At 42.7% G+C, this 25697-nt stretch overlaps 2 protein-coding genes across 4 annotated transcripts; one reads left to right on the top strand and one right to left on the bottom strand.

The window, feature by feature from the left end:
* Positions 1–312: 312 nt before the first annotated feature.
* On the top strand, positions 313–13274 carry wdr47a (WD repeat domain 47a). The gene is made up of 17 exons (XM_084913029.1): positions 313–565; positions 1666–1835; positions 2201–2284; positions 2437–2521; positions 3938–4069; positions 4179–4355; positions 4439–4950; positions 5088–5205; positions 6897–7078; positions 8589–8834; positions 8926–8989; positions 9388–9545; positions 9914–10083; positions 10172–10342; positions 10443–10574; positions 10732–10950; positions 11756–13274. Exons 2-17 carry the CDS (start codon positions 1678–1680, stop codon positions 11896–11898), a joined length of 2751 nt encoding a protein of 916 aa, XP_084769155.1. The 5' UTR covers positions 313–565; positions 1666–1677; the 3' UTR covers positions 11899–13274.
* A 77-nt stretch (positions 13275–13351) lies between these two features.
* On the bottom strand, positions 13352–25613 carry gpsm2 (G protein signaling modulator 2). 3 transcript variants are annotated; one of them, XM_084913030.1, is made up of 16 exons: positions 25394–25613; positions 24616–24654; positions 20203–20549; positions 17712–17933; positions 17488–17623; positions 17234–17373; positions 16968–17091; positions 16737–16852; positions 16251–16406; positions 16048–16156; positions 15762–15891; positions 15593–15669; positions 15288–15476; positions 15017–15176; positions 14740–14930; positions 13352–14333 (listed from the first exon to the last, which is right to left on the bottom strand). In XM_084913030.1, the coding sequence occupies exons 3-16, from the start codon at positions 20265–20267 to the stop codon at positions 14157–14159; spliced, it is 1992 nt and encodes a 663-aa protein (XP_084769156.1). In that variant the 5' UTR covers positions 20268–20549; positions 24616–24654; positions 25394–25613; the 3' UTR covers positions 13352–14156. The 3 variants fall into 3 exon arrangements, with proteins under 3 accessions (XP_084769156.1, XP_084769158.1, XP_084769157.1); XM_084913032.1 differs by lacking the exon at positions 20203–20549; XM_084913031.1 differs by lacking the exons at positions 20203–20549; positions 24616–24654; positions 25394–25613 and adding an exon at positions 18922–20196.
* Positions 25614–25697: the final 84 nt, after the last annotated feature.

Here is a 25697-nt window from a genome sequence, read left to right as displayed (position 1 = left end):
TCTTATTCCAGGTTTGTTCATGCATTTATGAAAACTATTTATTTTGTGAATTTGATCTGATTTAATGGATGTGCATTCGATAAATACGTCCCGTATACTTAAGGGGTCACACAGTATGGTTTATTTATTCTTTTTCCTTTAAATATGTGTCATTACGTTCAAGAAGGCAACAATAAAAAAGCCTCGAATTCCATCCAGTACACAATCACTGTATGCACACCTTCCCTTCACAAAATGCCATTATCTCTATAATACACTGTTTAATGCTGCTGATTGTGTGGAGTTTGTCTGTTTGCTGGGTGGATGGATGGATGGGGTGGATGGGTGGAGGCGGTGCCCCTGCAGGCAGCAGACAGGCAGGCAGGCTGGGCAGCAAACAGACCGCAGAGAAACATCCAGCAAGGAGGGGACACCGTCAGAGACCAGGAGGAGGAGGGAGGGACCGACAGACACCGAAACAAACGGCGCTGACAATACCGCACCGGTACCGTCGTGACAGCGGCTGTGGGCAGCACGGAGCGGCGTTGAGGGCCAGCGTTTTTAACCCCTATATGTTCAGAAACAGGTGAGGGTAATGGCAGCACGGCGGAGGGTTACTGTGGTCGGTGGGGACGCTGTCAGTGAGCACCCCGCCCGCCCAGCTAACTAGCGGATGATGCCTCTCTCCCCTCGGCCTGTCTATAGCTAGTCAGCCAGTGAAATTAGTCAGCTTTGTATGAGCTCTGTCACTAACTAGCTGTTTGATGGTTTTGCCATAATCCGGAAGCTGGATCCAGGACCTATATAAAGCTAACAAGTAGCCTAAGCTTCTTATGCTGTTTGACTTGTGGCTTAGTGCCAGTGTTATTAGCTAGCCATCTCTCAGGCTAGCTTAGCGGTACTGCAGTGCGTGCGTGTGTTTGTGTGCCTGGCTGTGATTATCTGGAGTTTTATAAATGAAATCTCTCCGATCTCGACGACAGACAGCCATCAGTACACCAGAGGCTACATAGTATCACGACAGTCATATAACGTGCTGTTTTCTCCAGTGTAAACACAACCTCTGAGGCGGCACCTTAATGTTTTGACTTCAAACATCTGTTTTGCCTGGCTTGTTGTATGTTTTAGCGTGTTTAACACATTTACACAGACTGGCACACAATGACCTCTGTTTTTTTTTTTTTTTTGGAAGACTTAATGCAAACCTGTAATCTCAGTCTTAAAATCTACTTTTTACATGCTTCTGCATTTGTTTTCCCTGCTAAAAAAAAGGCCCTAAATTAGTTTCATGTTTCATCCTGAAGTCACAGTGCCTGGCGATGCATTAAAACTAATCCTACTATTTTATCCTCAGGAGGTGGACAGTGTTACCCAGAATCCAGTTAATATAATATCCAAAGCAGTGAGATTTGTTCTTTTCAAAGAGAATGAATCTTCCTCTACCTCCTCTTCCTCCATCTCATCCTGTCGCCACCATCCTCCTCTATCACGCCTACTCTGCATGTCCTCAGTTAATGACTACACTACATCCTGTAGTTTTCCTCTTTTCCTCCTTTGTCCGATATAGCCACGATCCCTCCTCTGCATATGTCCAAACCATCTCAGCCTTGCCTCTAACTTTGTCCATGGTTTCCCAACATTTTTTAATCATTTGTGTTTTGCTTTTTTTCATCCTGTAACTGGCAGCCCGTCGTCACAATGACAGCAGAGGAAACCATAAATGTGAAGGAGGTGGAGATCATCAAGGTGATCCTGGACTTTCTCAACTCCAGGAAGCTGCACATCAGCATGCTCGCTCTGGAGAAAGAGAGCGGCGTCATCAACGGGCTCTACTCAGACGACATGCTCTTCCTCAGGTAAGTGAACTCAGTGGTCACTCTGTACAGACTAGATACAGGTGTGTAAGAATTACTGTGAAGTAGGAGCAATGGGAAACTGTTCCAGTCAGTCCAGTAAGTTTAGTGTTTCTGATAGCATCTTCTATGGTGAGGATAGTGTAACACTGCACCTCCACACTGGATGTTTGAGTGCTGCTTTGGAAGTAAGCCAGTCTGCTGAATCTGAGTATTAAAATACATTTTAGTGGTTCACCAAATAGTGTCAAGTTTCTGTTATACGCTGTCATTTTGTTGTAGTAAACACAAGATATTCAAAAAACCCTTGCTCCCTTATGTTACTGTGAGTCTTCTCATTCATAGGTCATATAAATATTTTGTTTCAGGCAACTGGTCCTCGACGGACAGTGGGATGAGGTCCTGCAGTTCATTCAGCCTCTGGAGTGCATGGACAAGTTTGACAGAAAAAGGTTAGGCTGCCTATTTTTTTGTTGCAGCTTTTCACATATTCAGTTCATTGTACCTATTTGACACTTTGTCGCTGATAACTAAAACAAACAGGCGATGTAATGTTTTCCTAAGTGTATGTAAAAATAGTTAAAGGTCTAAATTTTGCCACCAGGTTTCGTTACATCATCCTCAAGCAGAAGTTTCTGGAGGCTCTGTGTGTGAATAACGCCATGTCTGCAGAAGACGAGCCACAGCACGTAAGTCAGAAAACTAAAGACTGTCATCAAAACCTCCCAAACAAAACCTGAATTTCCAACCTTTATAACAGTCACGTGTTGTTAGGCTGTGAACAAGGTGGGCCACTCTCAAGATAAAAACAGGTGCAAACTGTTTGTAATGTGTATTGTTTGAAAAGGAAACAGTGGAAGTCTGCTTAAAAGCTCTCTGCTTATAAGTGGGTGGGTTATGTCTGTGGGTCTGTGTTTAATGGTGGCAGCACTGACATTTAAGGAGTGACTGATGGCCACACTGTGGTCAGAGATTATCTGGATTAAGCTCTTTATTTGCTCCTTTGATGAAGTTGTTTGCTGTTGTGGATAAAACACTTAACAAAGATCATCTGTCCACCTGTGACAGCTGATTATGACTGTTTTCTCCCTCCTTGTTCTGGATCGCGTACACCAGTAAGACAGCGTTAGGAACAAGGATCAGGAACACATACTTTAAAGCCTAATGCTACGGTGGTAAAGTGGTTAGCAGTGTTGCCCCCCAGCAAGAATGTTCGGGGTTTGACTTCGCCGGCCGGGGGCTTTCTATGTGGCGTTTGCATGTTCTCCCTGTGGTTGTGTGGGTACCTCGGCTTCCTCCGACATCATGTTTGGTTAATAGGTCGTAGTTACAAATGAGAGCATGAATGGTGGTCTGTCTCGATGTGTTAACCCTGCGATGGACTGGCAGCCTGTCCAGTGAGTACCCCACGTTTGGCCCAGTGACAGCTGGGATAGACTAAACTCTCCCTGGATTGGGTAAAAGGAAAATAGATGGCTGAATTTCTTGGTAATAGATGGGTTATTACATGTACCAGACCAAAAGAGTCCAGACATATTTAACTTTCAGAGCCTTTTTAAATGTTTTGCAGAAATAATATGTACATAATAAAATATTCACATTGTCATAAACCCCTGCTGAGGCTATAAAAGATTCATATGAGAGATGATTCTAATTTCTCTGTTAGTCCTAATTGCTAATAATTTGAAGTCAGACACACACTATTTTGTATAATCAGACAACCAGACCTGAAAACTCCATCTATCCCCTTAAATTAGGCTAGCTGTGAGTCTGCTGTAACATGATGTAGTTGTGGATGCTGCCTGTGATGCTTTGTCGGAGCCATCGTGTCCTGTTAAACTGGATTAGCTCACACTTCTTTGGACATCTGTGCATATCGTGTACTACTGAGCATGCTCACAGTTAATATTGTAGCTGGGGGTGTGTATTACTTGTGTAACGGGCCTGATTGTGTGCTGGTGGTGATTTTTCAGCGCGTGGCAGTGCGAGAGGGCAAAAACCAAAACAATAGTGTGCTCTTTGAGAGAAGCTTGATTCTGTTTTTTAGAGGGAATCGTCTCCTTGATCATCTGTTACATAAAAATATATATTTCATGTGTTTTCAGCTGGAGTTCACCATGCAGGAAGCTGTCAAATGCCTCCACGCCCTGGAGGAGTTCTGTCCGTCTAAAGACGACTACAGCAAGCTGTGTCTGCTCCTCACACTCCCTCGCCTCACAAATCATGCTGAGTTCAAGGCACGCAGTCTGCTGTTACAGAATAAGACTTGCATAATATCGAAGCAGCAGGAGGAAACTGTGTATGTGTTTTCTTTTGTGTCTCATTTCTCTGTTGGCGTCCCCTCAGGACTGGAACCCGAGCACGGCCAGAGTTCAGTGTTTCGAGGAGGCCTGCACCATGGTGGCCGAATTCATCCCCGCAGACAGGAAGCTGAGTGAGGCTGGATTCAAGGCCAGCAGGGATCGACTATTTCAGCTGCTTCTCAAGGGAGTCCTCTATGAGTGTTGTGTCGAGTTCTGCCAGGTGTGAAACGCTAAAATTAAACGTAAAGACTGCCTGAGTGAGTTTGTGACTCTAACCGGTCTTTCTCGGACGCTTATGTGCAGAGCAAAGCGACGGGCGAGGAGATCACAGAGAGCGAGGTCCTCCTGGGCGTCGACATGCTGTGCGGTAATGGCTGCGACGACCTGGACCTGTCGCTGCTCTCCTGGATGCAGAACCTCGCCCAGACCGTCTTCTCCTGCGCCTTCGAACAGAAGCAGCTCAACATCCACATAGACCGCTTGGTCAAGCCTGCTAAGACCGGCTACGCTGACCTCCTCACCCCGCTCATCAGCAAACTGTCGCCATACCCCTCCTCCCCCCTTCGCCGCCCGCAGTCCGCTGACACCTACATGTCGCGCTCCTTGAACCCAGCGCTGGACGGGCTGTCCTACGGGCTCTCCGGCCAAGATAAGCGAGCGAGCGCCGGGGAAATAGCGCCGGGTAAAGGGGTCTCTCCGATGTCCCACTCGTTTGCCAACTTTCACTACCCGGGAGCAGGAGGGCAGAGCTTGAGCAGGAGTCTCATGATGGAGAGCTCCGACTGCCACAGCATCTTTGAGGAATCCCCTGAAACGTAAGAGCTTAGATTTGGAGCTTAAACAGATTTCCTGTCTCTAAATCTTTTCCTAGAGATACAAAAAGGGAGCAAGATCCATTATTGATGTTGATTTATTTGATTGATTTTCTGGGGTTTGTGTTTTCTTGGTGAAGGTCGAGGACAGACACACCTGTGGATAAGATGATGGGCTCAGCTGGAGCCCAGAACACGCGTCCTGCCTCAGCTCCGGGCGAAGACGCTCCGTCAGCTGGTTCCGCTGACAGGAATGAGGTAAACATCAGCGACTTTTGCTTTTTGAACTGGTTAGGCCTGTTGCATGCGAACACATTTCCAAACAATTGTGTTTTATTAAGCTTCCCTAATTGTTTTCTTTCGTTAATGGGTGTTGCCTACAGTACCAGTTCCAATTAGTCTGTATTTGGTATTTTAGTCTTTCTTCACTTCTGATTGGCAGCCCAGGCGTTGTTATCTAGTGTGGATGAGAGTGCATTAAGGAAATCGTACATACACATTTGTATTATGCTTTCTAAAGTCATCGCTAGCTATTTAAACATTAATAATATGCTCTGTAACCATTGCTTTGTGTAACCACTGAGGCTGGTGGATCCAGGTCATGATCCGGGGTCAGCGGGGACATGTGGCTCGAGAGCCTAGGAGCACAGCCACAAAAATGATTCATCAGTGCCCTCGTGTTGCCCGTAAACACATCGTGAACACAGTATCTGTGTCTGTCTGTCACATGGTTTCTATTCTGGGGCCTCTTGTGCAGCTCAGTGTGAAGCTGGTGCTTTCCTCTGCCTTCCCCGTCACCTTGGAGACACACAAAGAGGCCAGAAACAGAAGCAGACTTTGGGACCTCTGTGATCTCACAGTCACGTCCCTGCCCTCTCTTCCTCTCTGTTCTCTGTCCCTTTTCCAAGCTGGCGCAATGCCAGCGTCTCTGTCCTCCCCCCCAACATGCGGTAGGTCTGTTCCCATCAGATTGCGAGGACAGGAAGCAGAGGACAGAGGGGGGAAATGATCTGTCCTCAGCTCCCTGTCTGACCCCTCCTTCCTCCGCTGATACCTGAACTGGCGCGGAGCAGGGGTCACATGATCGCACTTCTGCCTTTGAGCAGTGTTGAAGCTGCCTGGTTTGTGCAGCTTTTTCTTTTAAAGCGTTACATTAGAACAGTTTGCATTGTTTCTGCATGAGTTTGGATGTACACTGTAGAGATGCATTATGTTGAATATAATGGAAAGTACATGTCAAAAAAAGTAATTTGTTTTTGGCTGATATTACGACCCGGTTACTAGTTTTTAGATCAAACTGCTCTCAACAAGTTTTGTGATTTCATTTTTTTCTTTAAAGTTTTTTTCTTTTACCCCTCAGTTGTTAAAGGCTGCTGGTGTATTATTGTCACCTTACTGGGCGGGGGGCGTAATCACCCAAGTTTGTGAATACGGTAACTCAAGGATGAGGCGACGTAGGATCTTCAGATTCATACCCTAGAATCTCAGTGACCTTTTCAGTCAGAGGTCATGATTTCTGGAGCACATCGCTGCATAGTTTTCACAAATTCAGTGTACTTGAGAAGGCAGACATCTGTGACATCAGCTGATCTACAAAACTGTGCAATTCACAGTGAAACAATCTGAATGGAAATCTGATTTCACATTGAACTGAACCTTTAAAATGAATGAAGCAGTAGAATAAAATCACGGTTGATGAGTAGCTTCATCAAAGCCACCATCATCCTTCTATGTAAACTTCATTATGGTGATCCTCTGCGACGGCAGGCCGGGTCAGGTCTGGTGGAAACACATTTTGATTTCATGGTTAGTTGCACACCATGCCGCCTGTTTTACAGGTTATCCCTTCAATTGTGTGCAACATGATGCAGCTCAATAAAAAGAAAGGTATAAGATATAAAGTATAAATAATGTGCTTCTAATATTAAATATTTATGCTTCGTTCCCAGCTTCGTGACTCAACAGAGAAGTATGAGGAGTTTTATCGCCAGCGCCTCCGCGTGCAGCAGCACCTGGAGCAGAAGCAGCAGCAGAGGCAGATGTACCAGCAGATGTTGCTGGAGGGAGGGGTCCAGCAGGAGCCCCCGCCCAGCGACATGCAGCACAGCCTCACAGAGAAGTTCCTCAACAGGTACGAACGCAGCGAACGAAATGAGTTAAATGCTCTTTGCAAGATGAGGAATGTGCGTTCTCTGTTTGCACATTCAGCCAGAGGTGTGGTTCACACAAAGAAACAAAAGCAGGCTCATAGACATGGGCGGGTGGCGTCTACTTCAGCACTATAATCATGCTGTTTACAAGATCTTTTATTTGTTGAAGCTCATCCTTTCATCCTTTCATTCACATAAACTTTCTTATTCTAAAGTCCCGTCCTGCTTTTTTGTATCAAGTCAGCTGAGTCAGCTAAACTGCTGACTCAGCCTCCGCAGGTAACGGCCTGATTTTCAGGGCTTCCTGTTGGGTTTTTGGATATTCAGGCCAAGACTTCCTGTTTAGTCTGCCGGTCATTGTTTTCAAATGTGGATAAAGTGATAAAAGTTAATAAAGCAGATTCTCCATTAAGCATTAGTCAAGTTTGAATTTGAGCAAATGCAGTCTGCCTTTAGCTCGACTTTATGCCTGCACATGACCAAAACCTTCAAATGTTATCGATCATTAGAGCCTAACAGATGATAAATGGAAACCAGAAAGCTTCCAATACTAAAAATTTTGCTTGCTTACAGATTCTTCTTATTCATATACAGATATCTGTCTGTAGACTGCATAACCAAAGCATTTTAAAAACTGAATTCTTGTTATTTCTTGTTATATGCAGTTGATTTATTCATTTAATCTCATCCAGCAGCTATATATATAGCCCTGCAGATGTTTCACTGTAAACACGTGGAGGGTTGGGTTGTACCAACAGTGCAATGCAGTAGCTTAAACTGGGGAGAATGGACCAGATCCCCAAAATGAGACTTCATCTCACCGTTCGGGGAAATATGGTACAGACAGCTGTTCACTTGTCATGGTAGTTGTGGGACAGCTTGCTGAAGTGAAGCCTGCATGACATTGACCGTCGTATAACAGCAGAGGAGCAGCTGTCAGAAAAGGTTAACATATTAAGGCTCTAAAAATGACGAGTCCCATGTGGATTCGCTTGCATGGCACACCCCCTCCTGTCTATACTGCACCATCTGCTCTAATCAGCTACAACATAACACATGGGACCACCACCTCATGTGTGTTTGTGTTGTACACAATATTAGACGACGTTTCCTCTCAAAAACTGCAGTAGCATTATGTTATATGTATATTTTTACTGTATGTCCTCTAACCACAAAACCACTTCAGTTAGCTTCAGCTCAGTAATTAAAAATGAGGTGACAAAATAGTTTGTTTTTTTCTTCTAGCGGGACAAAAGCTCTTTGATTTGCCCTCAGAGACATCCTCCCCATCCTCCCTCTCCCAGTCTACGTAGCACTCTACATTATTCACAAGGCTAGCTGTGAATAATTACATTAATATTTGAGTTTTCCTTTGTCATCTTCCCTTTGTAGTTCTAACCAGGCTGTCGGCCTGCAGGTACAAGTGTTTAGTAGAAAGAGGAAAACAAGTTGCCTCTTTGGAGACAGAACTCGTGTGTTTGGTTGTTGCAGGTCCATCCAGAAGCTGGAAGAGCTCAACGTGGGGATGGAGAATTTGGGAGAAGAGGTAAAGTCTCTGACGCAGCAGTGTAATGGCAACGGGAACACGCCCGCCTCCGAGGACAATAACAACCCTCCGTCTGTAACCCCCGAGCAGAGCCAGACCCGAGGGGGAGGGGTGCTCAGCAGCACCCCGCAACGCACCGTAGGGGGTCGGCCTGTGCCGCCTCCAAATGAGTCCCCTGTCGTCACAATGAGGTTTGTGTGAGTTTGCTTTTGTTTGTTTTTGTTTTTTAAACCTGCTCGTTGAATTACTGGCCCCTGTTTTTTGTTTGTTTGTTTTTTACAGTGGGCAAAAACCAAAAGGAGGCCAACAAGGTGACTCTCCAGGCTCTTTATCCCGAATTAAAGAGGTAGGGACGGACACACACACACACACACACACACACACACACACACACACACACACACACACACGGTGACAGCAGAATGACAGCCATCACTAGAAATAACAGTTATGACAGACCTGGTGTTAATAATCAGTTGCAGGTTGTTACTCAGGTGTTACCCTTAGTTTAGCTCTGACCTTGTGTGGTGTGATTTTAAAGTTCAGCACATTCTCTGTTGTTTGCATTGTACTTTAAAATTATCCAGTGTAATGCTAATTTGGCTAAGCGGATTATAACAGTTTTATCTGAATGGCAGTGATGTCACAGCAGTATGCATGTCATAGGGTAGAGAAGATCAGGTGAGATTACGGTGCTGTAATCTCATTGCTAATGTGTGTTTTTCGTATATGGCGTGTTTTCAGGGTGACAAACCAAAAAGCCTGTTTGTACCAGTGCATTCTTTGGAAGACACTCAGGCTATTCGAGCCGTTGCCTTTCACCCGTCTGGAGCGCTGTACGCTGTGGGCTCCAACTCCAAAACGTTACGCGTGTGCGCTTATCCAGAGACGCTCGACACGAGGTAACAAAAATCAAAAAAGTGAATGTTAAATGTTAACAGATGTTCTCTTTTCCATTTTTTTTGTTTAGTATGATCCATCACATCTCTGTTAAAATCCATCTTTTTGTTTCTGATCCTTTAAAATATGAGTGAAAAGTAGACTTTTTAGTACCTTTTAATGACCACATAACAGCCAGCAACTAGATGTGCAATACACATTTTTCCCTAGCAACTGGTGGTTGCCATGTGGTCACTGATCTGTCAGTTAGCTTATAAACTTCTCTTCCATATTAGTTAAAGTTAGTGTGTAAATAGTTGGAAAGTTCAAACCAGTAACTGTTTATTTTCATCTCTGCATACAGTAGCTGACCACCTTTTCCTCTCCTCAGTGGTTCAAGTCCAACAAAGCAGCCAGTGGTTCGCTTTAAGAGGAACAAACACCACAAAGGGTCCATCTACTGTGTGGCCTGGAGCCACTGTGGGCAGCTGCTGGCTACAGGCTCCAATGACAAATATGTCAAAGTGCTGCCTTTCAGCGCAGAGACGTGCAACGCCACAGGTAAGCGTCCTCAGCGTGAATGTGTGGTGGTCGTCCCGTTTGTGGCATTGCCAGTGTTCTCATTTTTGTTTATTTATGTGCATCCTAGGCCCAGACCTGGAGTTTAGTATGCATGACGGTACCATAAGAGACCTGGCCTTCATGGAGGGGCCTGAAAGTGGAGGAGCCATCTTGATCAGTGCCGGGGCCGGAGACTGTAACATCTACACCACAGACTGCCAGAGAGGACAGGGTCTGCACGCCCTCAGTGGGCATACAGGTAACTGCTCCATCCCTCCATCTGTCCAGCACAAATCAAAGTGGAAGTCAGAGAGAGTAAGGATGATGCTGAAAGTGGACAATGTGTAATCTCTCTTCAGGACACATCCTGTCTCTGTACACGTGGGGCGGCTGGATGATCGCTTCCGGCTCTCAAGATAAGACGGTGCGTTTCTGGGACCTCAGAGTGCCCAGCTGTGTGCGGGTAGTGGGAACTGCTTTCCATGGCTCAGGTTTGGCTCGCATCATGTGTTTCACCTCTTAATATAGAAAGTGTTTGGGAATTGTGAGCCAAGATACCAGAAATAGTAAATGTTATGATTGGTTCTGTTGTTCTCGATTTGAAAATAATGACAGTTCATACAACTACACCCCTTCTTTACTACACAGGGAGTCCAGTTGCCTCAGTCGCAGTTGATCCTAGTGGCCGTCTCCTAGCAACAGGACAGGAAGATAGCGCATGCATGCTGTATGACATCAGAGGAGGACGCATCGTCCAGGTGTACCGGCCGCACGCCAGTGACGTTCGGTCCGTTAGGTTTTCCCCCGGAGCGCACTACCTGCTCACTGGTTCCTATGACACAAAGGTTGTGGTCACCAACCTCCAAGGTATGTCTGCCTTCAGAGCGCATACAGTGGTTGCATCTGGATACGATGTGGTATAGCTACAATAGTTAAAACATCTGTAACAGCACTTAATTCAATAGAATCACTTCAAACAAAGTTTAAAAATGTTTCATTAAAAAGCCACTCTTGTTTGATCACTAACATCTGGGGAAAAAAAACAATCTTTTGAGTCTTAATAATCATAAGTAATTGTAGTAATAATAATAATTATAATGATGATGATAAGTATGCCTGTTTTATAGAAGGTTTCCCCACCTCCTTTAAATAAAATATAAATTAAAAGGATGATTGTGAGATTGGCTCCAGGTCTGCCACTAGAGGGGACTGAGTTACATCATAGGTGCATCACATTTGGACGTGTCCAAGTTTTAACCATTGAGCTGTAGATTCGAGGTGAAGTTGGAAGAATTTGGAGGTAATACTCCTTTATCATTATTCCATTCACTTTGTGCAATGTCCCAACATTAAACAACCCAGAGCAGGATGCTACCACCAGCATGTTTGACAGCTGGTACAGTGTACCAGGTGAACGCCTCACCCTTATGCCTCCAAATATACTGCACCTCTTGTCACTGTGGCCAAATAACAATCTTTGTCTCGTGTGACGGTAAAGAATTTGGTTTGTCCATGTGGGCAGCTAGTTAAGATGTCGCAGATCCTTTAACACCACATATTAAAAGATTTAAGAGTGTATGTATATATTTGAGGCCACATGTTAGAGAAAATCCAGAATCCACACCCTTAGCGCGTGTCTGATGGTTTTCTGCCTCCTCCTCCGTCTCTCTAGGTGACCTGACCAAACAGCTGCCTCTGACCGTGGTGGGAGAACACGGTGACAAAGTGATCCAGTGCCGATGGCACACACAAGACCTGTCCTTCCTCTCATCCTCTGCTGATCGCACTGTCACACTTTGGACACACAATCCATAACATACACACAGAGCCAGTTGTTTCTATCTGACACATTCCCCTAAAATATTACTGCTCCTCTGCATTGTAAACACTGACCCACCTTTACACACACACACACACACACACACACACACACACACACACACACACTCATAGGTACACAAACTGGTGAACAAGCCTTTCCCTCCTGTCTGTAGTAAAGCAAATGGGACTCACACCTGGGACACATCAAAAGCACACTTGTTGCATGTTCTCCTTTCTTGATCACCACACTGAGGAGTAAAACTGCAGGATTCTTCGTCGTTCTTCGTCCTGTAATTCGCCCTGCGTTTTTGCTCTCTGCTCACACCAATCAGTTGCTGCATGTCCTTTTTCCTAAAGGGGTGAGTAGGAGAGACAGGACAGGAGTGCTTTGTTCATGATGGTGCCTTCCTTGAGTTCTCAGTTTCCATAACAACAAAAAAAAAAAAAAAAAAAATCAAAAAATGGTCCTTTTTTTAAGATCAAATTTTGTTAAGTCATTTTGAGAATCATTCCTCTTTTTGCATATCATTATTTTTACAGCTGGTGAGACGCTGCTATTGTTTAAGAAAGACAAAAATTTGATGTAAAATGTAGTTTTTCCAGTGTTTCAGTAGTGAGCTTTTCCTCTCGGGAGGCCGAATCTATGGAAGTCAGGCTATCTTGTGCTTCCCCGTGGGGTGTCTAACATTACTGTATGCACTGTATTACTGCAGCTCCAACTGTGTAAACGAGCTAGTGTGTTTAAATTTAAAATCAGTGTTTGTTTTTTTGTTTTCTTTCTTTTTTTTGCGCTGAAGCTGTTCCGGTGTCTTTGCAGTGGCTTGCTCGTTACTATGTTAGTATCAAAGGGAAGTACAGCATGTGATTATTGGTTGGGTGCCCTTGCATTCAGTTTGGATTTGGCTGTGCTCAAAAGCTTTGGCTTGTCTACTGCTGTGTGTGTGGAATATCAGTAGATGGCAGTCTTTTCCCCAAACAAGGGTCTGACCGTATGCACAATGGAATCTGGATGGACGCACGGGTGTTTTGATATTTATTTAGAACCAGTGTTTGGGGCATATGCATATTATTTTATTTTTTATTTTAACCTGCGCACTTTGTCCTTTTAACATCGTCTTCTAATATTGACTTACTTGCAGAGATGCATATTTAAGTTTATATGTTAATGTATAGTATATATTATTTTAACAACGAAGGCCAAACTAATACGTACATAGATGTATTTATTTCAGTTGTGTTTATGTATGTACAGTTAGTTTTTGAAATGCTAGTGGCTCTTGTATTAAGCCTTGTTTTTAAAAGTGACAGATGAGTTCAAGCTAACTGAAGTCTGACTGCTGGTACGTTCAATAAAGTGTCTTTTACACAAACTCTGCATTTTGTGTTTTGCTTTTCTTCTTTGGATTAAATACTTGATGCTGAACATTTTAAAATAAGTCACGATGGCTACATGAACAGACATGTTTTATTCCTCTGAACTCACTCATAATATTTAGTACAAAAGGGTAAGAGACACGGACTGTACATGGGTTAAATCCATACTTTATCAGTTTGCTCATAGTAGCTTTTGTAAGTGCTTCCTGTGCGACTTCAGGAACTTAACTCAAACAAAAACCTCATACAAACAAAAACCCTTTTCAGACACACACTCTTCTCAATGAGATTCATAAAGCACCATGGTCACTTTTTCATGAAAAGTTTCCACAGAAATCAGAACAGATCACACCTTCAAACATTTACGTTTTACTTTCAACGTGGCACAACTCAGAAACTCCATGAAATCACATCAAACAGACACGCACAAGACACGCACACTGCCATGTATGCCATATCTGTAAAGGGCTGTAATACATGAAAAGAGTGATTTAAAACACCACTATGAGTATACCTCTACTACTTCATAGCAGTGGGACGGCAGTTCATGGGACAAGAACAATAAATACAAACATACCTGCAGTGGTGTATTTAAAAATACACAGGGTGAAGTGAGAGTATGCAGCAGTACAGAATGATTAAAAACAATTATTAAAAAACCACTTTTGTCCCCGATGCTACTCTGAGTTCATCTTTGTACAAGCTGTGCGAAAAGTCCTTGTTAATCTGAGTTCCCCCGCCCCCCACACTGTCAACTGCATACAGTGCTGATAATGCTATGTGTTGTCCTAAAGGACAAGGAAGTGATCACTGGTCCATCATGATACTGTCCACACCTTCATTAAACAAAAGACCTCACAGTCCCTTTAGTGCTTTGTTTAGTTGGAGCTTGGCCTAGATGCAGCGTTTGCAGCAGAAGGCAGGGTGACGCGTTGTTCGTCCATTCGTTTGGCCTGCGACCGCATGATGAGGCTGAAGAAGTCCTCATCTGGTACGGTGGGCCCTCGGACTGGAGGAGGGGGAGGAGCACACCGCTGGTCATCCAAACGGGAGCCCTGGAAGGAATACGGTGAAAGAAAAGAGTATGACTTTGATGTCTGAGTAACAGGATGTTTATAATCTTGTTTCTAACTTTTTTTTTGTAATATACTTTGCTCCTTTGTGCAGCTGATCTCTTGCAAGGTAATAAGAATCATGGCTCCTGACCTCTGGCTACAACAAACAGACATCACTCCTCTACTTATGTTACACCGGCTTCCTGTTACCTTCAGCATCCACTTCAAAAACATCATTCTTGTATAGGATGGATGCCACTGCTGGGACTCTTTAACTACACAATTATTTTAAATAGGAGCTAAAATATTTCTGTTTGTACCGGTGTTTGAATATCAAGTGTGCCCACCCAGCACTATATAAATGTGTATTAGGAAACTATTCAGTAAACTATGCTCTTTCTGTTACCTGGCACTTGACAAGCATATCAAAGAAGTCATCATCAGGCTCAGCGCTGTCAGCGTTGGCCATCAGGTGGCTGAGCACGGCCTGGTTGCTGTTTTGGTTGAGCCTGAGTCCTGGCAGGCTCCCCCCTGCTGCTGATGACTCCTCTAAGCGCCTGCCCTGAGCGCCTGACACATTGGCAGACTCTGACATGGCTACAAATGAAAATAAATAAGTACGCAAATTATCAATTATTTTAACAGTGGTTATATTTTTGTGTGGGTGGATTGCATGGACCTACATTTCCTGATGGTCCTGGGTGGCGACTCTGGGCCGCTGTTTAGCGATAACCTGCTGCCTCGGTCCTGTATCGAACATCGCTGGTCATCCATGCGGTTGCTCTGGAATCGGCTCAGCAGGTCAAAGAAACCGTCGTCTCCGAGCATGTCGGGGCTGAGTCGCTGGAAAACAAAAACAAACAACTTGAAAAAAATAAATAAAAATAAAACAGCAAAAGTTGTTTGATCTTGCTCTCTGAGTAATCTTCAAATGAATTCCCCAGGTCTGCGTACTTTTTGTGGTCCCTGTGCAGGTGGCTGACTGGTATCCAGGGTATTGCTGGTGTCCTGGAGGACCTTACTGGAGCCGCCAGACTTGTACTTCTTCCCTCGCAGACGGCCAACAAAGAAGAGCTTGGAGGAGCTCTTAGCCAGCGAGGGTTTGGACTGTTTGGTCAAGATGTCGCTGTTCCACTTTTGACCCTTCAGCACAGAAATGGATCACAATCATCACAAGTTCAATAGCAAAGGGTGATGTAACAAGAAGCACTTCTTGTAGATGAGGTGTGAGCAGAGCGGTACAGTGGAGCAGTTCTTACATTTACTTTGTCTGGAGTGAGCTTCACCAGCTCCAGGTTCTCCATGCTGTGTCGTTTGCTCATCCTGGGCCTGGCTCCTGTAAAACAATAACAATGTTACGTAATCTACACATTCAAAGCATCTGAAATATTATAGCAAGGGGCATAGGGAAGTTTACACAGTTTTTACCGTGCAGGCTGTAGTCGATATCCTTATTTTCAGAAACAGTGGAGGTATTTGTGCTGTAGCTCAAACCCAAAAGTGTCTGGAGATCAGATACATTCATACGAGCTGTCAGCTCCCCGCTCCTGTCTCCAGTCTGAAAACAACAACAACAACAACAACAACAAAAAAACAGAAGGAACAAACCAACTGTTAATTTTACTGCCGAAGGATTTCTGTATCTGTTCTTAACAAGTTTGCTTTGAGTACTTCTGAAATGCTTTGCTGTGAAGATAGTATGAGCAGTGCATACCTCTCTGCAGATCTCCAGGTGTTTCTCAGCAAAGTGCATGGCTTGGTCATGGTTTCCCAGTGCAGTGTAGGCATTTCCAAGACTCCAGCACGCACGGCCCTCACCAATCCTACAGAATGAAACCATACATAAGCAAATACTATTTAACTGTGGCATAGTTACGTCAAAAGAAGCATCATAAAACCTTGTGTTTGCATCTGTACCTGTCATTGAGGTCTTGAGCTATGATGAGATGTTTGAGGTGATAGTCTATGGCTCTCTCATAGTCCTGCAGAAGTGTGTAGGTGTTGCCGAGACTGTAGCAGGCCTGAGCTTCCACGGCTCGGTCCTTTAACTGCCTCGCCAACTGCAGTGTCTTCCTAACAAGCAATCAGACAAGATGCTTCAAACAATGCACACTGGCTTTATGTTTTCTTCATACAATACAGGCCTGCTTTCCCAGAAGGAGCTCATAGGAACATAATATGATGCATAAATACAATGATAGAATTTTAGATATTGCCACTATTGTGTAAGGAAAAGTGTCTAAAAATGTTACAGTTATTTGATAATTCAATTTCCTTTTTTTTGGGGGGGACATGAGACAATCATGGTGACAATGTAGGATCAAGCGATTAAGGATCATGTCACACAGACCTAGAGACAAAATGTGGCCAACAACAACAAACACATATGTAGGTGTGGCTTACTTGTAATGTTCAGCTGCCACTTCAAATTCCCCCAAAAAGATATACGCATTCCCCAAGTTGCAGTAAGCCCGCCTCTCTGCTGATCGATCCCCAAACTCCTTAGCAATGAGCAAACGCTGAAACAGAAACACTGAATTTTAACATTGTATTTAAAAAGGCGTAATAAGTAACTTACTAAAAGAAAACATCATCATGGATGCTTGTGAACTCTTTACCAAAAGACACCCTCACCTGTTCATGAGAAGCTACGGCTTTGCGAAAGTTTCCCAGCAGGTAGTGTGTGTTGCCAAGGTTGCCATAAGTTCGACCCTGAGCAGCTCGATCTCCAAGCTCCTTCACTATCGCCAAGTTTGCCCTGACAATGCATATGCAATCAAACGCTCACCCAGCAGCTCGCTTTGTAATACACTGGATACTTGACACAACAGTCAAAGTAACAGAACTTGTTATTTCTAATGTTAAATGATTCTGATTAAATCACACGCTCTCCTTCTTACTCATAGTACTCTGCTGCTTTCCTCAGTGCCGTCATGACATCTTCTGGGAAATCTCCGGGCTCAGCTCCGCTCCAGCAGATACTTTTGCCTTTGGCATGGTACACATTCCCAAAATTATAGAGTGCCCTCGCTTGCCCCACCTAAACGGAAACATGAGTGGTGAAGATCACTTTCTTCTGAAACTCTCAAATACATGAATACAAATATCTGACTTTTATTCTTTATCGCTTATTTTCTCGAATACGTTGCCTGACCTTGTCATTCATGTCTCTGGCTATGTCCAAGTGCCTCTGACAGCAAACCACAGCCTCATCGAACCGACCCAGCACCTTCAATGTGTTGCCGAGGTTACCGCTGGCTTTGGCCTCTCCGACCAGGTCGCCAATTGTCCTGAACAAGACACGTCACGCTGTTAATAAATAAACATTGCGCTGCACTCAGCAGGGCCTTTTACAGAGCTGTTTCTCATGTGTCCAACCTCGTCAAGGTGAGATCGTGTCGGTGGAACTCCAAGGCCTTGGCATAGTCGTGCAGGTGGAAGTAGGCATTTCCAAGCTGGCTGTAGATGGCACTGAGCACCTGGAGGTCCTCTGTGCCCACTTGGATGGCAGCTTCAAAAAAGGAGACACCTGCTTTGTAGTCACCCACCTTACAGAGGCGCTCACCCTCCAGCGCCAGCTCCAGGCAGGACACCTCCATCCTAAAACAGAGAGGAGCACAGTCTGGACTTCTCTTCTTCAAAAACATTAAACTCTAAAATCTCCTCGTCCTCTAATCGACAGCCAAATGGCTCCGTTCACGACTGAAAAACAAAACGTCCTTCGAAGCAAAGGCTTTCAGCAAGTAGGAATGTTTAGCCACTTCCTTCCATCTACAGAAAACAATAGAGCTTGTTTATTATAGTAGATCTCACATCCTTTTGACCTACCCCAGAAAGCAAAACAGGTTCCTTTTCCAATCAGCTGAACCAAAACTGAACCTTTGATATTCAGCATTTGTAATGTTTGCTGCTGTTGCTTTAGAACTTTAAACACCTTATAACAGATCATTTAAAAGATCTGTGCTGGCAAAGATTTAAAAAAACATCTTAAATTTCCTAAAATATTGCTTGTGAAAGCAAAATGTTTGATTCCCAGCAACCAACACTGGACATCTGTATACTTCTTCAAAAGAAATAAAATCAAAACACCCAATAAATTTGTTTTTGAAGTACAGCAAATACATGAATGTCTGTAACAAACACTCATGGGGTTTAAATGTTTTAAGCCAGATGAAAAGAGTGTCAGTCAGTGGCTGTGAAGGCAAATTTAGTGGCATATTTGTGCTTAGCAAAAACTGTCAGATAAACCAACTTTGTTTTTCAGGAAACTGTACTGTTAGTGACATACTGGCTTAACAAAAAAATCTATTCAGTTTGTATAACAAGATTTCCTCCTGTAACCACCCTATGGTTATCTGAAAGCTCGCAAAAACAGACCCAGAAATGACACAAAAACACCAAACAGCTTGTCTCACCATTCAGCTAGGCTATAATTTGAGAACAAAGGCAAACATGGTGTAAGAACAATAAAGTTCAATCGAGCTCAGCTCAGCGGCCTTAGGCCTTATATTAAAGAGCTTACTTTGTGTTTACTGCCACGTTAACACTATATCATTTAACACTCTAGCTGAGGCAAATGCTAGCCTACCTGCTGGCTTTTTGTGTCTTACAACAACAGCAGCAGCACATGGAACATCTGAGAGGCATCTACTGAGGTATCCACTGGAAAAACCTCCAGGCTGCAGCTCCTTCTCTTTCTCCGAAGCATGGAGAGATTACCTTAGACCGACTTCGTGATGAAAAGATTTTTTTTTCTCTTTTAAATACAAAAATGCCCTAAAAACTAAACTGCATTCGTCCTAGGTAATATCAAAACCATAATTCATCTGACGTCACAGAGATAATTTAGCATCACGCACTGGAAAACCTTCAAGGAGACGTGTGTGATGTTGTCACAGCATTAACTTCCAATGCCTGCCAGCAAGGAAACTGCTCTATCAGCGTTTTCTCGGCTAATCTGCTTGTCTTTCGTCCAAGCCCCGCTCTCCTGGTGACCTGGTCACCTGAGATTACGGCTGTAGAGTATGCACCTGACAGATTACAAAGCCGGTGAGTGCTGTATAGATTGATTAGATCTGTCAGACAAACAGTCTGTAGTGACGTGTAATGGAATTAGGGATGCACTGATGAACGGGTGAAATTCTGCGCTGATACCAGTGTTTAAAATAACAATTTCACCACTACCAAGTAAAAATGTTTATTTTGTTTTTGATATCTATTCCCCTTTTTGTTCCAAGCACACAAATAATTCATTATGACAAATAAAATCTGTATCTGCACAATGTCTTATTTGCTGATTAACCAATGGCAGTCAAACAAAGCTGTTTGTTCGATATATCTAGCCAGTATTGTAAAAATAATCCACCCTCTTACCAAACACACGCCTAAGCTATCTAAATAAAATGGACACGCATGTGGACATAAACACAGGGAGCAATGATGAATAATTCAGGGCTTGTTTAAATATTGAAACTGGCGGGCGCAGGTCTTTATGTGGTTGGCAGGTCACATCTGCTGCCCGAGTGCTTTACCTGGGAATGTAAGGACAGCTGCAAGATGCTCCCCCCCTTTTTTTTTTTTTAAAGAAAACTTACCTGCCTTAGTCAACAAAGTCCCAGACCACAGTGTGAAATGATTCCTCCAGTCTATCATTTAACTTAAGCTTCAATACTAAACATAGCGTCACTTCTTCAACTGGGTACGTGAAACATCTTACATTACAAATATTTCAATGACTATAAATAGCATTGCTCCTCTTAGGCATCAACAAAACACTTCACCAACACTCCATCTGAAACTAGAGACTGGGAAAGCAATCACACTTTCTACACTCTAACTACACTTAAGTGAAAAGACAAAAAAGTCCTACCTGTAGCGGACGTGAAAGGACTGCTCCTCAGCACGCGTGCTAACCACTGATCCACCTCTTTCCATTGAAGTGCATAATATGAGGGAAAATCCCAGTTTCGTTCCCGAAAAAATGGTTGCGTTTAGCACCAAGACTCTGAGAGGAAAAAAAAAACTAAAAAACTCTTCGGTGAACCGAATGGTCACCCAATGTGTTCGAGTCTGCAGCAGTCCCTCTGCTGAATGTTGACAGGGGAAGGTAAACCCACGACTGTTAAAGCTGCAGAATCCTGAGCGTCAGTCCACACAGCTGCTTTCGTGTAATGTGTGTTTTGCGTCACTGGCCCTCAATCGCTTGTTAGCGGCCCTCTGTGAAGAGAACACAAGATGCTGCATGTGAAGCCTCTTTCTGGCTGCACGGTGCCATGGCAACACCAACCAAACAGCAGCGTGAACAAGCGGGGTAAGCAAGAAGCGGGAGAGTGGGGCGGAAATGAATGCACAGGGCCAGCCAAACTGTCAATCTTCTAGGATGGACGGGGACTTCACCCAGGCTTGGAGAGGTTGTGTGCTCCACAGGTATAGCAAAGCAAGAGGAAAAAATATCTACAGTGTGTGTGAATGGAAATCATGGCCTAGGAAGTAGCTGAAAAGAAAGAAAAAGCAACCAGAAACCTGCTGCATGATTGGTTTAAAAAACAAACAAACAAACAAACCACAAAAACCTCCCCCAAAAAACAAGGTAAACTGAAAATCTGGGAGAAAGCAGAGACTTGCTGCATGTACGCTACCTCCACCAAAGGAAAGGACAGCAATAAGCGTGCTACATGGAAAGTAGAGACTGCTTCAAGTAAAAATCTAAACCAGCCATTACCTAATTTCAGCATGAGGTCATTCTTGCCACACCCATTAGCTCCCCAAGTTTAAACTGTCAGCCCCGCCCCTAAACGCACACACACACAGACACACACAACCACAATACGGGAAATGGGGCAGGCCAGTTATTTGCAAACTGGGTTACATCTTTATGTTAAATAGCAACTAAATTACAAGACAGACATGCAGTAGGTGGCCTATCTCTATTATATTGGCAGCTGAAGCCATAATGAGTGATTATTTGTTTCCAATAGAGAATTGTTCAGCTACATCAAAGATAAGCTGGCTCAAATTAAAAACCCCAAAATAAAGAAGTGATCAGGATGGTAGTAACAACTGAGAATGGTCATGATTATAATTAGATTACGTGATTGATGAGTGCTATTTTACAGTCAATGAAACATTATATTATATTAGGTAATATTGCTTACTAAGTTTACAAATCCATACATAACAAGGAAGCCAATATTCACAAAAACCTAATATCAGGAACTTTGATTAATAAACTGTTCCTCTTGTTAAGTATTAGAGTTAATCATTAGACCCACAGCAGCGCAAACAGGTGCTTTGATAACAACAAACATTTCCCATCACTTCAATTCAATTTTCAATTGAGATTAAAGACAAAAATCTCTAAGGCGCAATGCAGTAAAACTGAAAAAAAATCTATGTTGCACATACAGTGCTTAACAAACGTATCCAACCACCACCCAATGGAAGGTTAATGCCACACTGCCCTTAATTAAATTGTTAGTTACCAAAACATTTTTATATTTCTGTTATATTAAATCCACTACTATGTGCAAAGCCTTTTTTTTTTTTTTAGCTTTTCTAGCTAAAATGTAATTTTTGTTATTATTCAAGAATATTCAAATTTACCATTTTGCAAAAAAAACTGAATAAAATAGTGAAGGACAATAATTATACATAATTCTTTATTAAGATGACAGGTTACAGTTATTTACTTAAAATCCTGAATAGGAAATTAGTTATTGTGGTTGAATGTTACGTTGGATTACTTTCTGACTTCTCAGACAAGTCCAGTGTACCGACTCTAATCTGAGTGTACATTTGCAAATTTTGTTTGTTTGTTATTGTTTGTTTGTTAAAAGTTTTTGAGAGATTTCAATATTTTGCAGTTTTTAATGACAGCTGAATAACAGCAAATCTCTCTCAAACTCTGCCCTGTAACTTGCATGTGTATATACATACATATATATATATACGTATATATGTGTGTGTATATACACATGCATATATATATATATATATATATATATATATATATATATATATATATATATATATATATATATATATATATATATACATACACACACACACATATACAGGGAGTGCAGAATTATTAGGCAAATGAGTATTTTGTCCACATCATCCTCTTCATGCATGTTGTCTTACTCCAAGCTGTATAGGCTCGAAAGCCTACTACCAATTAAGCATATTAGGTGATGTGCATCTCTGTAATGAGAAGGGGTGTGGTCTAATGACATCAACACCCTATATCAGGTGTGCATAATTATTAGGCAACTTCCTTTCCTTTGGCAAAATGGGTCAAAAGAAGGACTTGACAGGCTCAGAAAAGTCAAAAATAGTGAGATATCTTGCAGAGGGATGCAGCAGTCTCAAAATTGCAAAGCTTCTGAAGCGTGATCATCGAACAATCAAGCGTTTCATTCAAAATAGTCAACAGGGTCGCAAGAAGCGTGTGGAAAAACCAAGGCGCAAAATAACTGCCCATGAACTGAGAAAAGTCAAGCGTGCAGCTGCCAAGATGCCACTTGCCACCAGTTTGGCCATATTTCAGAGCTGCAACATCACTGGAGTGCCCAAAAGCACAAGGTGTGCAATACTCAGAGACATGGCCAAGGTAAGAAAGGCTGAAAGACGACCACCACTGTACAAGACACACAAGCTGAAACGTCAAGACTGGGCCAAGAAATATCTCAAGACTGATTTTTCTAAGGTTTTATGGACTGATGAAATGAGAGTGAGTCTTGATGGGCCAGATGGATGGGCCCGTGGCTGGATTGGTAAAGGGCAGAGAGCTCTAGTCCGACTCAGACGCCAGCAAGGTGGAGGTGGAGTACTGGTTTGGGCTGGTATCATCAAAGATGAGCTTGTGGGGCCTTTTCGGGTTGAGGATGGAGTCAAGCTCAACTCCCAGTCCCACTGCCAGTTTCTGGAAGACACCTTCTTCAAGCAGTGGTACAGGAAGAAGTCTGCATCCTTCAAGAAAAGCATGATTTTCATGCAGGACAATGCTCCATCACACACGTCCAAGTACTCCACAGCGTGGCTGGCAAGAAAGGGTATAAAAGAAGAAAAACTAATGACATGGCCTCCTTGTTCACCTGATCTGAACCCCATTGAGAACCTGTGGTCCATCATCAAATGTGAGATTTACAAGGAGGGAAAACAGTACACCTCTCTGAACAGTGTCTGGGAGGCTGTGGTTGCTGCTGCACGCAATGTTGATGGTGAACAGATCAAAACACTGACAGAATCCATGGATGGCAGGCTTTTGAGTGTCCTTGCAAAGAAAGGTGGCTATATTGGTCGCTGATTTGTTTTTGTTTTGTTTTTGAATGTCAGAAATGTATATTTGTAAATGTGGAGATGTTATATTGGTTTCACTGGTAAAAATAAATAATTGAAATGGGTATATATTTGTTTTTTGTTAAGTTGCCTAATAATTATGCACAGTAATAGTCACCTGCACACACAGATATCCCCCTAAAATAGCTAAAACTAAAAACAAACTAAAAACTACTTCCAAAAACATTCAGCTTTGATATTAATGAGTTTTTTGGGTTCATTGAGAACATGGTTGTTGTTCAATAATAAAATTATTCCTCAAAAATACAACTTGCCTAATAATTCTGCACTCCCTGTACACACACACACACACACACATATATATGTGTATATATATGTGTATATATATGTATATATATATATATATATATGTATATATATATATATATATATTTATTTATATATATATAGTTGGTGGAGTCAACTTTTTGAAAATCCTGTTATTCCTGCTGCTCTGTAAATGCTGTAAATGGTTGTGACTAATGCCCAGAGCTTTGGGAGCTTTGCCGTACATGTTCCTGCATATTAATATAATGATTGACTGTTGTGTGCCAACATCCTTGCAGCTTTTTCCAACACCGTATGCCATCTGGGTGTGTTTCTGAGAACTCTGTCTGGCTCATAAAACTACAGTGTGCATGAACAAAAGTGAAACAGAGAAAAGTTACTGATGCATAAAGGTCCAAAGAAAGAAAAATAAAGATGCCGTTATTAATGACAGCTTCACGGGAGCTAATCGCCGACTCCTTTTTGAGTCACAAACAAGAACATGATTTCATCCTTAACACACAACACATGTGAGCTATTTTCTGTGTTTTGATGCTCTAAAATGACTACTGCCTCTGACAACAAAACCTAAATATGGAAGCACCACTTGGCATCACACCATGAGGCAGCAAAAAAAACCCACACCAAAACAAAAGTTAAGTACTGGAATACTGACCGGTAATTCTTCCACACAGGAACAGGAAATCTGGGAAGCCTGGAAGAAACAATGTTACAACCATAAATAACCTCAAAGTTCATAAGCATGTGTTGCAATGCTGGCTATTCAAATTTTTTTTTTATATTAAAACATGGCTTAATACAGACTACATTAAATATTGAATTCCATGCTCTTGATGACATGCACACAGCTACACCTACCTAAAGGATAGACTAAATAAACAAAAAGCCGGTTGCACTTGTTACAGTTAAGTGCACCTAATATGCTGGCAACTGGGTATATATTGTATACACCGTATAGTAATAACAATACAATCAGATGTAGAGGTATACAAGACTGTGCGTTTGAGTGCATGCTCTCATGACCATTACTACACTAACATGAGTGCAACTACGGTAAGAAATGAATTATGTACGATAAAAGTGGTCATAATCATGCTATATAAACCATCTGCACAAGTATAACACTTGTTAGCAATACACTATAGCCTATACCAAATTATATACTATATAACAAACAGTAAATCTATGCCCTACACTACACTGATGGTGACAATTCATCTATAGCATTTTAATATCAGCTCCAGTGATAACTACTTTAAAGTGAAGAAATTACTTCGCATTATGGACACCACTGTCAGGGCTGTGGTGTCCCAAATGAGTTCATCTTACGGCTGTCTCTTTAGCTTTATTCATAACCAGTTAATTCATTCACACATCTGAACCAACATCCAGCCAAAGACTAGCACCGTTAGCCTGTTAGCTGCTAAACTTACGTTAGGCGATCCAGCTCGAACAAAGGTGACTTGTCTTCTTTTCTTTGGTGTCTCACGAGTTTAAAAACATGGGTGCGTTTACGGGGAGAAAAAAAAAGTGGACGCCTGTAATATAACAATAAGCTGTACTATATTCAGCCTACGGCTACATTATCCTCCAACTAAAAACTTCGATTTAACTTCGATAAATATGAAGAAACCCCTTTGCGGGTGCACTAGGTTTGTGTGTTTTCGCCAAGTAGCCAATCAGAGAGCGGCATTCAAATTTAGTCACGCCCCTGCAGAAAATTCATTGGACGAACAG

This window comes from Perissodus microlepis, chromosome 18 (genome assembly GCF_051167445.1).
Source record: "Perissodus microlepis isolate ML-2025 ecotype Zambia chromosome 18, ASM5116744v1, whole genome shotgun sequence".
Taxonomy (NCBI): Eukaryota; Metazoa; Chordata; class Actinopteri; order Cichliformes; family Cichlidae; genus Perissodus; species Perissodus microlepis.
This window is presented reverse-complemented; position numbering and strand designations above follow the sequence as displayed.

Excerpts from the sequence above, each read along its gene's own strand:
- wdr47a (XM_084913029.1), top strand. The coding sequence starts at position 1,678 with ATGACAGCAGAGGAAACCATAAATGTGAAGGAGGTGGAGATCATCAAG. Across the intron at positions 2,522-3,937 it reads CAGAAGACGAGCCACAGCAC|CTGGAGTTCACCATGCAGGA; the intron begins GTAAGTCAGAAA and ends ATGTGTTTTCAG. Across the intron at positions 9,546-9,913 it reads CCAGAGACGCTCGACACGAG|TGGTTCAAGTCCAACAAAGC; the intron begins GTAACAAAAATC and ends TCCTCTCCTCAG.
- gpsm2 (XM_084913030.1), bottom strand. The coding sequence starts at position 20,267 with ATGGAAAGAGGTGGATCAGTGGTTAGCACGCGTGCTGAGGAGCAGTCC. Across the intron at positions 17,934-20,202 it reads TCCTTTCACGTCCGCTACAG|GATGGAGGTGTCCTGCCTGG; the intron begins GTAGGACTTTTT and ends TCTCTGTTTTAG. Across the intron at positions 17,624-17,711 it reads CACGATCTCACCTTGACGAG|GACAATTGGCGACCTGGTCG; the intron begins GTTGGACACATG and ends TGTCTTGTTCAG.